The 19,326-nt window shown below is 44.0% G+C and overlaps 1 protein-coding gene across 1 annotated transcript in view; it reads right to left on the bottom strand.

Moving 5' to 3' along the window:
* LOC308096548 (plexin-A1-like) overlaps positions 1–19,326 on the bottom strand; it is a gene marked incomplete at its 5' end in the record, with an annotated part of 336,263 nt that overhangs the window by 52,998 nt on the left and 263,939 nt on the right. Inside the window, one exon of the mRNA XM_080443965.1 lies at positions 436–670. Within this exon, the coding sequence (XP_080300091.1) occupies positions 436–670 (235 nt within the window). The remainder of the gene's footprint in view (positions 1–435; positions 671–19,326) is intronic.

Raw genomic sequence — 19,326 nt, 5'->3', positions numbered from 1 at the left:
GCATAATTGCTGCCTTAAAGTCAGGGAAATAAGGAACCTTATGCAACAGAAGTGTTGAGAGGGAGACGTCTAGTGGTTGAATGTTGTCTAAAATGGTTTAGGTTGATATGGCCATAAGCTGTGAACAGACAGAGGCATGTAATCCTCCGTTTTTACGTCTGGAGACTCCAGAACAGAACAGACTTCAGGAGACGTGGCTCAGCTCTGAACCGATTTGATTTGGCATTAAGAACCTGTTGCGACCGCATGCCCTTGCTGACGTTGACCCCAGGCAGGGCGTCGAACCCACGACCATCCGCACACTCTCTGTAACTGCTACACTAGGGCGGCCCTATGATGGTACACTGTAACTCATTCTCACTCATTCAACTCAGAGAGTGTACAAATGGCTAAATTTGACGCTGTGTATTTTAGTGTCGCACATCCCTGCAGTACCTTCTTTGCACTCCAGGGCGACTCGGGACTCCAGGTTGTCCATCTGCAGCTGGAGGCGTTTCAGGGTGCGGTCCGCGTCGCGCGACTTCCTCTTGTAGGCTATGAGCACGGCGATGATGACCAACAGGAGCAGGCCGCCACCTCCTCCGATGCCGATGATTGAGGGCAGCGTCAGCAGGCTGTCCGCGTAGATCTGCAACGTACCTGGCGAGTACTCAAAGCCACCCGCACGGATCTGCACGCACACACACACACACACACACACACACACACACACACACACACACGTGCACACACACACAGTTCAATGATTTCATATTTTCCTAGAGGTTAATGGTATAGCCTATAAATACTGTGGGTGCAAAAGAACAATGGATTGTCATAACATGGTGCATGGTCATTACTCACTCACTCACACACGCACACACAAGATGTCAAAGGTGTCGAACGCGGTGGGCGGGCTGCTATTGACGTATCGACTTGCGTCTCTGACTGGCATGCAGTGTGGTTTAAGGAAGCCTATACGCCATGCCAACCTCCAACAGAAGGTATAGGTATATAAGTTTAGGTAAATTCACAAGTTAAGTTACGTTTTAGGTTATTTTGGTCAAGGTTAAAGTGAAGTTCAAGTTTAGCCCATCGTTAGGGCTTGTTTCGTGTCGAAGTACCACCAGCTTGAGTGCACACTTTGATTCATACTGTACACTATCACAAACATTTAGGTAAAGTACATTTTGTAACTAGAGATACAACTCCATATTCTTTATATCCTTGTTGGGACTTTAAAATATAGGCTTTTATTAGAAATGCCTTTGAAACTGTGTGTTGCCATTTGCAAACCTACCATTAACCCCAACCCTAGATCTAATCGTAACCCTGATCCCAACCTGATTCTATTACTAATAGTAAATGTAAAGCTTTCTTAGCCATGACAATTACCATTTACCTAAGGTCAAGCTTTTCAGGTTTTACTACCCTTGTGTGTACTAAATGTCCCCGCATGCATAGTAATACTGACACACACACACACACACACACACACACACACACACACACACACACACACACACACACACACACACACACACACACACACACACACACACACACACACACACACACACACACACACACACACAGAAGAGTAATCAAAGTAATCACCAACATTTAAAAGAATCTCTCCCCAAGGGGCTGTAGTAATTACTGGAAGTCAAACACGTGTAATGGCTTTTTCTCACTACGGTAAATGCATTTACATAAGCACAGCATGTCTCTCAGACAAACGCGTTTGTATTACTATACGTACTTGTGAGGACGAAGTTTTAGGACGGCATTTCTATAAATTCCATTTTTGTATTTCTTTTCTTTGTCTCTCTCTTTCTCTCTCACTCTCTCTCACACACACACACACACACACACACACACACACACACACACACACACACACACACACACACAGAGACACATACACACACGCGCACGCACACACGCCTCGCAGACGAACACACTAAAAGCAAGGTAGGGACTACGGGGGTTGATAACTGATGCAAATGAGCTGATGATTATATACTTTGAACTTCTGCTCTTGTGTTAACGATCATATCACAGGAGAAAACAAAAAGGATTAGCACACCAATAAAGCTGGCTCTCATGTCAACATCAATGAAGTCCAAATCCAGACAATAAGTTTGCTGCAGTGGTGACAATTAGCAGCCTCGCTGCCGGGGGAGCCAATTAATTGAGCGCGGACATGACATGGTTGTCAAAAAGCCACTCTGACATAATTGATAGAGCCAATTAGATCAGGTCATACGGGAGCTATTTTGTGTTTACTAGTTCAGGTCAATGTCGAGTAAAATCGAGTTTGAATTTTGGGGACAAATTCTGGCCTCAAAAGAAACAAAACAAAAAACAAATAAGCAAAACATATTGGTAAGATTTTCAGTTGGTATACAACATGTATGCGGTGCTAATCGAGTCTGTTTGGGGCATTAGATCAGATCGCCCAATCAGATGTGTGTGTACTCAGCCATTAAAATCAGGTTTTTCTAGTCGAGGGCGCTTTAGAAAGCTCGATAGCAAGCTTCTGTGGTTGGTTGCACTCATCAATGTTTAAAGAGAAACCGCGCTGCAAAACAACATTCAAATCATTTACCAGATTGAAGCTAAACTGATTAAGTCTCCTATGTGGCTGACCACAGCAATCTCTGCATCTCTAGTGGCAGGGGGAGAAGTGAATTAGGTAGTGGTATACATAATGATGACGCAACTGTTTCACTATCTAAGTAAGTAAGTAGGAATTGCAGTGGTTCTCGAGCTTTTTTTTTTTTATTTCTAGCTCTGGACCACTCGCATATTTGAAACAATCCTCAAGGCCACTCCACCCCACCCTCCCCACAACACCATTTCAGGATAAAAAACAGCATAACTAATATTTTATTAATAATGAATAATCTTAAAGCCATATTTACAGATCTACAAGCTCCAATCTTGCAGATCTGCGGTTGATTTCTGTGTTGAGTTGAGAAAACGCAAAAGTAGCTGATCTACAAGTTCTTTTCAAAACAGAAAAGTTACTACTATTGAACCCATTAAGACCTGAAGCCGATTCTACAAAATGTCTTCTAAACAGTTTTCTGAAAAACTTCAATCATGTCAAGGACCCCCAAAATCATATGTATTTGGCCACCAACCCCCATCTCAAAATATTTTGTTCCAGGGACCCCCAGAAGCAAATATGTGAGTAAAAAATGTTCCTTGAAAAGATGACATATATTCAAAGATTTGCACACATTTCCACGATTTTTCTAAAATAGCAGATCTACAAGCTCATAGCGCAGCACTCGGTGCCACGCTATGAGCTTGTATATCTGCTATTTTTGAATAGCCAAAGTGTAAAATAATGCTTTTTAGCTCAAATCTAAAAATGACCCAGGTCTTAATGGGTTAAGTGGTTAAATTGGTTAAGTCTGTGAGTTTTATTATATATTAAACCAATGAAAAGTATTAACAGGAGCTTGTGATGAAAAACTTTCCTGAAAAGTAACCATTTTGGACATACAAGGTTTCGGCCCGACAGCGACGGAACACAAGAGAGACCCAGAGCGGTGTTGTGCTGGAGGAGTGAAGGGCAGACAGGCAAACTTCAAAAAGCTGAGGGACAAATCAAACAAGTTTCTCCGAAAAACTCGAGGGGAAGAACGCACACAGCTGCCAACACACAGCTGCGCATCTGAGGGCACCACACACACACACACACACACACACACACACACACACACACACACACACACACACACACACACACACACACACACACACACACACACACACACACACACACACACACACACACACACACACACACACACACACACACACACACACACACACACACACACACACAGGACACCCACTGGGGTCTCCTGTATGTAGGGCATTCTACATTTGGAATGGAGCGCTACAGCTGTGCCCTTCTATACAGTACTACCCAAAGGACACACACACACACACACACACGCACACACACACACACACACATACACACACACACACACACTCTCTCAGTCCCACGTACCCCATGCGCGCTCCTACACACAAACAGACGCGCGCACACACTGGAGCACCGATAAATATTCAACAAACGCGGGTTGACGTGCAAACTCGTAGAAACAAACAGAGTTGCACCGCGGAGCGGCCGAGAGCGATCATATTGCATTACACGCAGTCAGAGTAGACCCCGTCACTGTGTGGCTCTCTGGGTTTATTGGCTACAGCTGGCAGCGAGTAAATGTCATAAAGACATAGTGGAATGACTGCAGAGGGACGCGGCGATATAACTTTTATAAAGGGGACCGCTTTCAGAGGGCGTACTTGTGGGACATTCGAGCTAACAGCGGTGTTAGCGCTCGGAGCGAGCGCTTGACTCACGGGTTGACCTATTCAACACCCACTTCAGAAAACCAAATGGACCCCTCTCATTTGTACACTCTTTGGAATTAATGAACACAGGGATTTTTACTGCGTAGAGAGAGTGTCAACGTCTGCTCAGGTCAATTCGGTGAAAGGGAGATTTTGACAGCGTCTGAGTTTGAATTGCAGCCCGGGGCTCGATATTGACAAGTTCTCTTGACTTTACCACTAATTACACTGGGGGATACTCTCACATGACATGACCACTAATGACTACAAATGTCCACAGAATATATATCAGATATCCACAGAATTTCATTCATTCATAGCTTAGGCAGAGATGGCGTGTCAACAAATGTCAACATAACTTGCCATTGTTGCTGTGAGAGGAGTCTTAAAGAGGACGTCTGAATGGATGTTGTGCTTAATGTATAGTCTACTGTCTGAATGGATGTTGTGTCTAATGTATAGTCTACTGTCTGAATGGATGTTGTGTCTAATGTATAGTCTACTGTCTGAATGGATGTTGTGTCTAATGTATAGTCTACTGTCTGAATGGATGTTGTGTCTAATAGTCTACACAGTCTGAATAGATGTTCTGTGATGATGTAACGTTTCACTTCATGTTGTGGGTCAAATCTTTGAATTGTCTGTTAAAGATTTGACCCACACACACAAACGGGTAATCAGACAAAGTAAGAGCATAAAGTAGGAACATCCAACGAAAGTCAAGCAAAGTCAAATTCCAGTCAAAGTGTCACTAATGGAGACAACTGGGAGAAGGAGGGGTCAGAGAGAGACAGAGGGAGAGAGAGAGACAGAGAGAGGAGGGTGGAGGTGTATCTGACCGTGACTTTGTGCTGTCCGGTGAGGTTGGGCCATTCACACAGCAGCTGGCTCTCAGACAGGGTGAGAACACATGGGGTGTCCCCGATCAACACGGTGTAGTTCAAACGACTGTTACCTGGAGCTGCAGGGATCAGATTACGACCCTGCAGAGAGAGACAGACAGACAGACAGAGAGAGAGAGAGGGAGAGAGAGGGAGAGCGAGAGAGCGAGAGAGCGATAGCGAGAGCGAGAGAGAGAGAGAGAAAGAGAGAGAGAGAAGGGTAGAGGGAAGAGTAATTAACCAATTAAACTCCTTTCTCATTCTTTTTCTTATCCTTTAAGCACCCTGTATTTGGAATGTAATAATAATATATTCAAATAAATAATAATAAAATAATAATAATAGGCACACACACACACACAAAAATATGTTTTCCAACAAAAAAACTATTTGAAATACTTTGATTTAACACATTGACCGCCGGGCCCGTAGTTCTACGGGCCGTTAAATCCAACGGTTAAGCGCCGATCCCGTAGCCTACGGGCTGTGGTGCTTTTTCCTTTTTTTCGATTTTTTTTTTTTTTCAATTTTCTAGGGGGACCATTTTCAGTGTAACACCACCCGATGTCGACCGGAAGTGCGATCACGTTTTTTGTTTCCCGTCTGTCTCCATTCTAAGTCGTACACACAAACCCCTGTAAAAGCCCCTGTAAACATGTAGTTTTTCATCCTCGCATTTCCCATGTTAACTTAAACGGTCAGAACTCAAACATGGCGGCTCCGTTTGACACGTGGTCTTCACTGGTAGAAGCAGTGAGATCTCCGCGATGTTTACAAACAGTGCACAGCTCAATCTTAAGGATTTTAACAAGATCTGTGGCGACGTGAAAAAAACAAAAAACAACAATAAAACGTTGGCACTGGTGAGTACATTATGAGATTAACCTCTGGCGGTCAATGTGTTAATGATTAGATTTCCTTCTTTCAATTCAATTAATACTAAAGAATGACATGCCAGTTTAACCACTTTCAACTTGGTGTCCCTATTTAGGTCATGTCATTGTTAATAATAATATTATTAACAATGACATGTACATACATACATACATACAGACAGAGTACATACAGGGCACAGCCAGAAGCTATATTCATATTTTTGGGGCTTTTTACCTTTTTTCTCCCCGTTATGCCAAATAATTCCTCCACACACTAATGTGTGTGTTGTCACGGCTGTTGTAATTCTACTGACTCACCTGCCAGTGAGGAGCCCTCACCGGGAGGACGTAGAGCCTTCGTCCTACTCCTCCCACCCAACACTCCCCGCTGACAGGTGCCGCCTCAGCCCGTATAGGTGTACGACATATTAGTGGCAAATATCACCCTCCCCGCCCGAATAGTGTTCGTTTAGACGCTCGACAAAGCCGGATGCACCGCTGTGGATTCGGGGGGGAGATCTTTTTTCAGTAATTGCAGAAATCCCCCCCGCTTGGCTCATGGAAGAGGGGAGGGAGGGGAGCGGGCCGTCTGTTTAGAAAGTGCTGATGAGGAGGGCTAAATGTAATTTGGGGGTGGGGGTGGGGGGCTGGGCTGGGTTGGGTCGGGGGGTGGTGGGGGGGGGGGGAGGGGGGGGAGGGGGGTCGCATTCGCCAGGCAATTAATTTCTCATCTGAGAAACCGCTGTGTGTGGTTTATTTAACGTCGTCGCCTGTTTGTCTGAGGGAGAATGGATAGGAGTGTGCATGTGGGTGTGCGCGTGCGTGTGTGTGTGTGTGTGTGTGTGTGTGTGTGTGTGTGTGTGTGCGTGTGTGTGCGTGTGTCATTATTAAGTGTTTGTGTAAGGTGAATATGTATCTGCATTTTCGTGTGTACGCATGCCTGCACACAGGTTTGCATTTGTGAGCACGTCACGTGTGTGTTATTATGCAGTATTTGTTTTCTTGTGTGTGTATCCGTGCAAAGCATTTGCACGTTCGCTCTTATGTGCGTGCGACCGTGCGTGTGTGTGAACTGAGAGGGAAAAGAATACTGTGTTCCAGATTGTGAGCAGAGAGGACAAGTCTCTCTGTCCCACTGATTCATCATGCTTCATCTCTCTCTCTCTCTCTCTCTCTCTCTGTATTGTCTTCAGCCTAGTCTCTTGTTATCTCTGACCACCTGCTCCCCATTGCATGTCTCCTTCCTCTCCTCCTTCTGCTTTCTCTCTGTTCATCTCCACCACTTATGTATTGTTTTGTATCTTTTGCCCTTGATGTCCTTGTTTTTCAGTGTTACTTTTCCCTCTCCTCTTTTCATTCATTTATTAATGCATTTATTAATGCATTTATTAATTCATGTATTACTTTATTAATGCCTGTATTTATTTATTTACGTGTTCGTTTGTATGTGTCTATTTGTGTATGTTTATTATTAAGCGACCCCCCACTTTAGTAAACCGGTGGTTTACGATGAGCGAGCGAACACTGCGGTGAAATCGTATCAATCCCAACAGCATCCATTCAGAGAATCCAATTAGCCTACATGTGAACTAATGCTTAACATTCATTCCACTTTGATTACATTGTTGTGAAATGCATGAGGCAACGGATGAACGCTCTAATTGCAGCATGTGATTGCAAACTAAATGCTTAACTAAATGTTTTTTTTTTGGTAATATTTTCGCTAATACAATAATGCCCACAGTGTGTGGAGGACACACACGGTGAAGTCCTGAGGGTTAATGAGACTCTGACTGAGTCCCATTAAAAAAGGCAATAATCTAGAACTTGTTTTAATGAATAAAACATTACCGTATTTTAACCACATGAACCCTGGCGTCCCTATTCTGGGTCGAACAATTGACAGAAATGAGTCCATCTTCTACATACAAGCTCACAAGCAACGTGGCGCGTTATGAGCTTGTATAGATGGGCTATTTTCAGCAAAGAGATTTGGTGTAGAGCGGTAAAAAAAAAAAAAAGAAGAAAAAGAGTGGACCTAGTATAGATCCTTGGGGGGACCCCGGGCAAGTATATAGGGTTAAAGTGGTTCATGAATAAAACAATGTACTAACCAATCTGTATGGTAGGGTTTCCCAAATGGGGGTATGTGTGCACGGAGGAGGTATTACATGGGGTAAATGAGGGAAAGTGGAAGAACTTATTTTACTACATTGAGTGATAAAACAAGTGAAAATGTCCACATAATTATATATATATATATGTATATACTAGGGCTGACCCAAATAACTCGAATATTCGAAGCTTCGTTCGATGGCACAAGATTCAAACTTTTTTTTTTAAATCGAGTAATTGGCCGTTTTTTTTTATTTGATATATGTTTTTCTCCAAACAAGTACAAATGCAAAATATAAGGTGCTTACCCGCTTGCCCCAAATGTTAACTAGGTGTCCGGAGTATTTGTGCAATGTATTAGCCCTAGTATATACATATACATATACATATACATATACATATACATATACATATACATATACATATACATATACATATACATATACATATACATATACATATACATATACATATACATATACCCCCCTCATGGCAGTTCCACGTTGTAAATGTGTGTCTTCACCACTCGGCACAGCGACAGCGACTAGGAGAAGAAGGCGACGCCCTCAGACACAGACGACTGAATTCCTCTCCTCTAAATATTTCAGGTGAGGTGTGCGGGAGATAACGGAACGACACGCGTACAAGTACACGCCGCGCGCAAATTGCCAATTAAAATCCTGAGACTTATTTCCAATGGCCGCTAATGAAAATGAATCCCAACCATAATGGTAATCCCCTAGCCTGTGGACCTGGGTGCTTCAACATTACCCTGGCAGCACTGGAAATTCATTAACGCAAATTGAAATGAATATTGTGTGCACTGTAATGCTGCGTTCACGCTATAGCGGAAGAAGCTATACAAAACAACCAAGCGTTTGTCAGTTACACTGTCTCAGAGTCGCCGTTCCAAGTGTTGTCCAACGCGCTTGTTGACGGCGTCAAGCGTGCGTCCATGTTTGGTAGCGAAAAAATACAAATATATTATAAAGGCTTGGGTTAAAAAAACAGGGAACTGCCTGGTGTCAATAATTAGTTTTTCCCCCAATTACAAGTAGGAATTAGAGATAAGGAGAGGGGTAATGGTGAAACAAAAACATAACGTTTGATGGACGTTTCACCGCACCATTGGAGCGATGCAAACAAACTTGAAGCCCAGCTCAACTTTTTCTCTGTAGCTTTTGTAGCTCGGTGTCAGTTTGTATCTTTGTGTTACTGGCTTTCCATTTAAAATGTCTTAGTTGTAGCATGTCACTTTGTTGCTGCTAGGGTGAAATAGCAGCAAGAGAGGGAGAAAAAGACATTAGACTGCAGTTTGAGGCAGCCGAGAGAGAGAGAGTTTGGGAAGGACAATGCTCGGCCATGGAGAGGCTGAGGAATTTGCCCGAGCTATTATGCCTGTGAGCTTTTTCCTCTTTATTTGATTATTTGATTTTTTTTTGAGAGACCTTGCAAAAACTTTCTGAAAATCAAAACATGTATCTGTGTATCTGTCTTTGTGTATCTTTTGTATGTGAGTGTGTGTATGCCTGCCATAATAAGTGCAAGACAAGCTCAATATGTGTGCTTCGACTGCATCTGTGAGCAGCAAAACCTTGAAAGGAAAGTCTAAGCTAGCAGTATTTCAAATCCTGAATGCGCTCTCTCTCTGTGTGTGTGTGTGTGTGTGTGTGTGTGTGTGTGTGTGTGTGTGTGTGTGTGTGTGTGTGTGTGTGTGTGTGTGTGTGTGTGTGTGTGTGTGTGTGTGTGTGTGTGTGTGTGTGTGTGTGTGTGTGTGTGTGTGGGGGGGTGTGTGTGTGTGTAGTTCACAACAGACAGTACCTGGCTCCTGCAAGAATTATGATTAGGAAACAGGAGAAATTGAGCGATACTTGGTTGTAGTACATGTACAGCCTAAACACACAGTCATATATTCATGTATGCAGTGCATAGCCACATTTTTTGTGGGTCTAATTGTATACACAAAAAGTAATAAACCAAATAGCCTATGACTGTGAAAAAAAAAAAAAGCATTATGAAATTGTAGATCTGTTATTTACACTAATTTAATTTTTGGTTATTATTATTTACAGGTTGGTGTCTTGCACGCTTTCCTCTGCCGCCAGCGTGTGAATGTGTGTGAATGAGTGAATGAATGAATGTGAAGCACGTTGTAAAGTGCTTTGGAGAAAGGCACCATATAAAATGTAGTCCATTTAACTTTCCATGTTCAAATAACAGAACTTATTAAACACAGCTTAAACACATGTCTTACTTTAATTGGTTCAAATGGGAAATTATTAGAAGAGAAACTTGATTTAATTCAAATCCGGGAACGCATCTGTGTCATTTTAGATTTCTTTGGCTGTTCAAAAATAGCAGATATACAAGCTTGTAGATCTGCTATTTCTTTTTTAAATCGTGAACATTCGTGCAAATCTTTGAATTTATGGGCCTTTTTTTTTTTTAACGAACATTTGTAACTCAAATCTTTGCTTCTGGGGCGGGGGGGGGGGGGTGGTTCCCTGGCTGGAACAAAATATTTTGAGATGGGGGTCCGTGGCCAAATACATATCATTTTGGGGGTCCTTGACATTAAAAAGTTTGGGCACCACTGGGATAGCAACATACGTTTTTCATAAACCAGTTAGGATTTAGAAGACATTTGTAGATGCGTTAATTGGCAGCTGCGTGTGTTCAAGTGGGAAATTATTAGAAGAGAAACTGATTTGGTGTTGCAGTGACTGTCTGGTGGCCACATTTGCAGACAAAGTGAAATACTGCACTCTCTCAACTCTAGACGGACATTTGACTGACCTTGAGTATGAGCGGGGAGGTGGGTTTGAGCTCCAGGACGCCAGAGGGGCTGAGGGGTTCGAACACGGGGTCCGGGTAGTAGCTGAACGTCTCGTTGACCACCACCAGCGCGTGGACGTTGTCCATGTAGAAGCCGATCTCGTCCGGGCCGGTCCCCGTCTCAGAGAAACCCAGCTCCGAGTCGGCCACGGACGGAGCCAGACACACCATCACCGAGTTGTTGTATACCGTACAGTTCTGAACGAGAGAGAGAGCAAGAGAGAGAGAGAGAGAGAGAGAGAGAGAGAGAGAGAGAGAGAGAGAGAGAAGAGAGAAAAGAAACACATTTAATTCCACAGATAGTTTTGCAGAAATGGACATGAAGGCTGTCAACATTAAAGGGGAAATGAGTCATTGTTATTTGTTGGCCTCTTTATGTGACATGCCATGGTCTTGTGTAAACAAACAGAGTAAGTGAAGGCAGGGGAATTATACTGACAAGAAAGATGGATGCTTTCCATTTAAAACTTATTAGATACACTCTTTGGGTGGGAGTGTGTGTGTGTGGGGGGGGGGGGGGTGGGGGTTCATTTCCTTTAGTACTGTACACTTTTGAGGTACTTGTTCTTCCATTACTTTATTATTTTCCTTTCAGAGGGCACCGGTACTGGTGGTTGTACTGGTCAGCTCCCAGGTTTTAATGTGTGTGTCTGTCTATGTGCGTTGCTGGAACATAGGCCCTCATTTATCAACACGGCGCAGACCAAATAATGGGCGTATGGCGAGATCACCGCAACTTTCGGCATTTATCAATATATCCTGACGTTGGCTTCCTCCTACCGTACGCTGAGATCTCACGTCTGGTCGATAGCAGTTGTTGACTTTGGCTGCGCCCGTTTATTCCATTCTAGACCTGCGGAGCAGCATTGTCTGACTGTCTGACAGGCATCTGGACATATAATCCACTCCTAAATGTATATCTACACTAATAAATAATCCCTGTGAAAATATAACATTTTATAAAGTAATTTAAACAAACTGCTTTAACAGTCATTCAGTTAAGCTTCCAGATCTGGCTGCATTGGCTATTTGAAAATAGCAGATCTACAAGCTCACAACAGGTCCCCTCCCGACGCGTTGTGAGCTTGTAGATCTGCCATTTTCAAAATATACGAGCGCTTCTGCGAGAGCATTTTCGGGAGCCCCGACCATCTTTTCATGGACAGTGAGGTCTACAAACTTACAGTAGCTTGTCCTATGTTATGGAGTTATGTCATAGAGAGTTATGTAGGCTACACAACCTGGCTGGGTTAAGGATATAAACCCGACGATCGAATCTCTTATTAACGTGGCGGCACGGGATCACTGCCACCCGTCCGAGTCTCACGGGGAATATCCTACATGACTGCTTGTGCACTGCTCGGTATGGGTTAAATAAATTAATATACAAACCCCATTCATGGCGATGTGATTAGTATCATAATATGTCATTCGTGTAGGCTACAAGCCTACGTGACAAAGATTGTACCGCTACGGATTACATGAAAGACACTGTTGGGCGTGTGTGTGTGTATGTGTGTGTGTGAGAGAGAGAGGCGTGTGCGTGTGCGTGTGTGACTTGACAGGCAGCGAGGCGAGGCGAGCCGGCGAAACTCTTTTGGCTTCCCATGCTTTATTTGGTCGTATTCTGGTTCTCCATGTCGTAAAATCAGGGCGTTTGGAGAATATTTAAGGGCGTGTTATTCAAATGACGCTCGGTTTCAGCCGTGACATTTATCAAGGCTCTGACCCAATGTATGCTAGGATTGGCTGTGTAGGATTCGTTGATAAATGTGACTTCGACGTTGGTGTACGGCCGAATATATGGAAAAATGTAAGCCGGTTTATAGGCTCCGTTGATAAATGAGGGCCGTAGTGTTTAACCTGAACTGATTATTTACTTTTTCGTACCCCTTTAACCCATTAAGACCGTGAAATCATCTGTCATTTTAGATTTTAACCACTTTCACCATTATTAAGCTTGTAGATCTGCTATTTTAGAAAAATCATGAACATTTTGCAAATCTTTGAATACATGTATATTTTTAAAGCAAATATTTGTAACTCAAATCTTTGCTTCTGGTGGGGTCCCTGGAACTAAATATTTTGAGATGGGGGTCCGCGGCCAAATACATATAGTTTTGGGGGTCCTTGACATGAAAAAGTTTGAGAACCACTGATATTATTAGCAACATAAGTGTTTCAGAAAACTTTTAGGATTTAGAAGGCATTTGTGGAATCGGCCTCAGGTCTTAATGGGTTAAGTAGGCCTTATTGGTACTTTTCCTCAGTAATAGTAGTAAGTACAGGCTCTGAGTACTTGCTCTACCTCTGTCTCCGTTCGTCCTCTGCTGAAAGGTTACATCATATCCTTGGCCAAAATGTGCATAATTCCTACATTTCTATAGGAATATATATATATTTATATTCTGATCCAAATGGGGTGTCGCATGTAAGTGGGTCTATGCGGGTCAGTAGCAAATGCTGGAGGGGTTCTGGCACGGCTAATAGAAACAGTTTGATATACAGTAGTTAAATTGGGGCGGCAGTGGCTCAGGAGGTAGAGCGGCCAACTTGGGAATCGGAAGGTTCCCTGGTTCGATCCCCGGCTCGTTCTGGCTTAGTGTCGAAGTGTCCTTGAGGGGGACAATGGACCCCTAACTGCTCCTGACGAGTGCAGGGTGGCGTCTTGCATGGTTGCCTCCGCTGTCGCTTCTGGAGAAAGGCGCTATAGAAATGTCTCGTACCACATTCACCGTTTACAAGGCCAACATGTAAATTCAGTAATGGTTTGAATCTAGGGGTGCACCAGTTAATCTAACAAATCAATTTAATCGATAAATTCATAATAAATTCATTCATTTATATTTTTTTACAAAAACAAACTGCCAACTGCCAAAATAGCAGTTCTACAAATTCATGTCGTCTCATCGTGACACATTGTGAGCTAGTTTCGCTATTTTTTGTGTGACACCGTTATGCACCTTTGTACTTTGTGCCTCTCAATTGTGCGATTTATTGAAAAGGTAATGGATGAAATAATGTCTAAGAAGATAATGGATAATCCTGTCTGTGTCTGAGGCCATCAGGCATCAATGTGCTGCCGCCGCTACAGGCTGGTTCCCCTTTCAACAGACACCATGAAAGGTCAACTGGCTGGCAAGCACGTACACACACGCGCGCACGCACACACACACACACACACACACACACACACACACACACACACACACACACACACACACACACACACACACACACACACACACACACACACACACACACACACACACACACACACACACACACACACACACACACACACACACAGAGGAAGCGGTGGCATTTGAAAGGCTAAGTGGCTAGAGGTAGTGTTGGATGTCTAGCAGTAGAAATGGGAGAGCGCCACAACACACACACAGACAGATTGTCTGCCACCTTGGAGAGCTCAATCGGAAGTGCGTGCGTGTGTGTGCGTGTGTGCGCGTGTGTGCGTGTGTGTGTGTGTGTGTGTGCACGTGTGTGTGTGTGTGTGTGTGTGTGTGTGTGTGTGCGCACGCTCAGAGGATGCGCTAGGTCAAGTCTGTACTCACATGGAAGGACTCTGCCTGTCCGTACTTGGCTCGTATTTTGGGCTCTCGGATGGTTGCCAGGTTGGTCCCGCTCACAGTCAGCAGAGTGCCGCCACTATACAGGGACAGACAGAGAGACACATGGGTACATTTCCAAAACACAAAAAAATGAGGACGCCGGCCAAAAAGATTCTCGGCTCTGCAAATGCACTGTGGGGCATTGTAGGCCAGGGGTCTTCAAACTTCATCAGGTCACGGACCCCCACGTTTAGGCTACTTTAATTAGGTCATCAACCTAGATGATGCTGTCGTAAGGACCCTGATATGAACAGATGTTTTGGTTCAATTCAAAATGGGCTAAATGTCATAAAGTGGTTATTTCTGTCAAGAGCTTGTGACTAAATAATGTCTACATTTGATCCATTGAAACACAGGTTATCCCCCCCCCCCCCATCATTTCCTGAAAAGTACCAGTTTCCAAGGTTACAAGGTTTCCAACGAACAGCGAGGATTATGTAGTGAAGACTTTGAATTAGATACAAATGTTAAGTTCTTAATCTACTGCCATGTATGACATATTTTTTATGAGGTTACAGTGACATGGATATTTGCCCACCAAATTGTAATTAGTTCATCGTTGAGTCCAAATGGATGTTTGTTCCAAATTTGGAATTATCTCAAGGCGGTTCTGAGATATCGAGGTTAACACCAAATCAAAGTTTGAGAACCACTGTACTGGCGGTCTCCTTATGTGCCGTAGTGTCATAGTAAATCAATGTCACAAAAAAAATGAAATAAAAACTATTTTTTTTAACCCATTAAGACCTGAAGCCGATTCTACAAATGTCTCCTAAATCCCAACAGTATTCTGATAAACGTAAGGTTTCTATATCAGTGGTGCTCAATCATTTTCATGTTAAGGACCCCCAAAATTAAATGTATTTGGCCGCCGACCACCATCTCAAAATATTGTGTTCCAGGGACCCCCCAGAAGCAAAGACTTGAGTTAAAATGTTCGCTTTAAAAAATATATATATATTCAAAGATTTCCACCCATTTTCAGGATTTTTCAAAAATAGCAGATCTAAAAGCTCGTAGCGCGGCTATGAGCTTGTATATCTGCTATTTTTGAATAGCCAAAGTGTAAAATAATGCTTTTTAGCTAAAAAAAAAATGACACAGATGTGTTCCAGATCTTAATGGGTTAAATACACTAAACAGACAACGGCAACTTCGGCAAGTCTTGCCAGGGACACATTTGTCTGTGTATGGACATATTGATGAGCCCTGGTTGTAGCCAATGCAACGCATGCCAAGACGCCAGACACGTGAATTTCCCATGTTATAGTGCGGGTTGTGCTTGTGGGTATAGTGCTGGTTTTTCTGGTGTTCTCGTTCGTTTGACTAACGTTGCATCGGTTGCCTCGCTGAAAGAAACCTACAAGCAAAATGCTTGCCGTGCGGGGGGTCGACTGCTATTGGTTCCCTGACGCCCCCGGTCAAAGTTTGCCAACTCCACGCTTCAGACACGCTGAAAGCATTGTGTCAAATGAGCTCTACCCCCTTCGCCAACCAATAGAATGGATGGCATGACTGTGTGCCCTAATGACTATGCAGCGGAGGCACAAACAAGCATGAAAGAACAAAGTGCATGACGGAGGGAAAATAGATCAAATGGAGACAGTGGCAGGTCGGAGACGCGGAGAGATGAGAGAGAAATGGAACGAGCTAAATATTTCAATCAGAACCACAGTCATAGTACAAAGGCGCTGGTTGCCTTGGGTGCGGAGGAGCCAGCTTGTGAACTAAAGGTCAGTGCATTGAAAGGGTTTAATAAGGGTGTGTGAACACGTCTGCAGCGCTACGCCTCGCTTTGATGCCGCGCTTAGTGTTTGAAGGCTGATCCATGTTATTGGTGCCCGGGTCGTGCCTGTGGCGAGAACTATGCAGGGTGGTGATGCCGAACGCTTAGCTCGATGTACATCGCCGTGGCCTACGGAGGGAGCTTGGCCCTTGTGGGTTGCCGTATGTACCGTACCCGTACCCTATACCTTAACCCTAACCTAGCTGCGAATGGCCCTAGCAGCATTTGAAGAGCTGCATGTGAGTGGTGTAGTAACAGCGTGAGCTGAGCTGCGATTGGTCTACTTTTGTCGGGTCGGAGATAAAGAGATACTGTAGATACGGATGTATAGAGACAGAGATACAGACAGAACCATGTATTATAGGCCTCTTCGGGCACCACACCATGAAAAGAAGGGAATAGAGAAAGGACACGCGAGCTGAGAGCCTCTGACTCCAGTACATTTTGAGCACGCTTTGAGTTACGAGCTTTTCTCGCGTGCTCTGCAGGATTATTTGCAGGGAACGGAGCCAGTGTGCCGTAAGTCAATAGAGTCTTATCCTGTCTTAGCTCATAGAGCTGTGAGCTCTGTAGCTCACACACACACACACACACACACTGGAGTCTACTCCCTTAGTAAGCGGTGATGTCAGCTCCCTGCGGGGCTTCCAGAAACGCTCTCGATCCCCCCCGTCTCCTGTTCTGCAGAAGACGCACGTCTCTTACCTCTGACTTAGACGACTCGCACGCGGCGCTGCAGGCGTTTTAAAAAGGATTTACACCCCACGTGGCGGGAGGATGTCTTCAGCGGCGGTAGCAGCGGCGCCTGGCGAGGTGATTTGGCAGGATGTTTAACTATGTCTGTTCTGTATTAGGCCAGTGGTTTGCAAACTGTTTCAAGTCAAGGACCCTCAAATTGATATGTATTTGGCCGCGGACACCCCCCCCCCCCCCCCATCTGAAAGGGTTTAGTGCCAGGGACCCCCAGAAGAGAAGATTTATGTTAAAAAAATAAATTTAAAAAATCTCCAAACATCAAAAATAGCAGATGTACAAGCTCACGGCGGCGCAGCATAAAGTGACACCCTGCAAGCTTTTAGATCTGCTATTTTTGAATAGCCAACTTATAAATGGATAAAGTGGCCGTGATGCTATATTAACTACTTTTGCTCCGGTTTCTCTGTGTTCTTCTTCTTTTCTTGTCTCTCACCGAGTGATCTCGCCATTATCACCACCAGAGACGTTTGAAAAGTACACTCTAAAATCTGAGTGTTGATTTAACTCAGAGAGTGTGTAAATGACTGCGGTTGATGGTGAAATATTCAGCTCTCTCCATTTATACACTCTGAATTAAATGAACACTAACATAGCCTATACATTTGTACTCTCTGTGTATTACTTACAGCTACTTGCACCAAAGCGACCACAACCAACAAAACAAACATCCATTTTCTGACATTGTGGCTGATGTGAAAGTCAATCTCCTTAAAGTGATATTATGGAACTATATCTCTAACTGTCGATGGGTATCTCTTTTTTATCTCTCCATTCATCAGAGCCCCTTTTTCGGGGAGCAGCTTAATGCATAACAAGCAAACAGCACATTAATATCAAGCAGACACACAGGAACCTATTAATATCCGCGAGAAGCGAGGGTGAACTGGGACGGCTAAGCCTGGAGTAATGTCCTAGCTCGATTCAGTCCGTCAGCGCGGGCTATTGAGCTCACTAGATCACTGTAATGTCTCGGGAGTCTCGTTGTAGGTATAATAATCCGCAGCCAACTTCCCCGATAACCCATTGAGACCGGGAACGCATCTGTGTCATTTTTAGATGTCTTTGGCTATTCAAAAATAGCAGATCTAAAGCTCATAGCGCGGCACCGAGTGCCACACTATGAGCTTGCAGAGCTGCTATTTTCAGAAAATTCGTGGAAAATGTGTGCAAATCTATGAGAATATATTTTTTAAAGCGAACATGTGTAACTCAAATCTTTGCTTCTGGGGGATTCTACAAATGTCTTCTAAATCCTAACAGTTTTTTGAAAAAACTTATGTTGCTATAATATCAGTGGTTCTCAAACTTTTTTTCATGTCAAGGACCACCCAAAATAATATGTATTTGGACCGTGGGCCCCCATCTCAAAATATGTTGTTCCAGGGACCCCCACAGAAGCAATTTTGCTTTAAAAAATATATATATATTCAAAGATTTGCACACATTTTCACGATTTTTCATAAAATAGCAGATCTACAAGTTCATAGCTATGAACTTGTATATCTGCTATTTTTGAATAGCCCAAATAAATCTAAAAACGACACGAGATGCGTTCCCGGTCTTAATGGGATAAGTTGAAAACAGTCGAGTCGAAGTCGGTCGGTTGGTTGGCTTCCGCCGGCCGCGCTCCCCCCTCCCCCCCCCCCCCCCCGCCCCCCTCTGGCAGACAAAAAAGGAGGAGCGATGAGCCCGGTGAGTGTGATGATGTGCCAACTTCATTGTCTCCTGTCGTCTGGGTTTCTATTCCGCCAGGCAGTCTTATATCGTGTGTTGGCAGCCTGCCTGTTATACGGTGCTGGTGGTGAGGAAACAGGGGGGGGGGGGGGTCGGCTCGCTGTGTGTGTGAGTCAGTGTCTACCGGATTCAGTGTGTCAGCTAAACAGCTGTAGTGGAGGATATGTGAATCCATGATGCTATAGTAACAGGGGTCTTCTTCAACAGGGGGGGTGCGGGACCCCTAGGGGGTCCTCAGAGTTACTACAGTGGGGGGGCCACCAATAGAGATTTATTTTCTATTTTTACATTAACCACTTGAACCCTAGCATCCCTATTCTGAGGAGAACTTCAGCCTAAAATAGCAGGCGTTGTGAGCT

The sequence above is a fragment of the Gymnoscopelus braueri genome (assembly GCF_963280865.1).
Source record: "Gymnoscopelus braueri genome assembly, chromosome: 12".
Lineage (NCBI taxonomy): Eukaryota > Metazoa > Chordata > Actinopteri > Myctophiformes > Myctophidae > Gymnoscopelus > Gymnoscopelus braueri.
The sequence above is the reverse complement of the archived record's forward strand: the minus strand, read 5'-3'. Positions and strand labels throughout refer to the sequence as shown.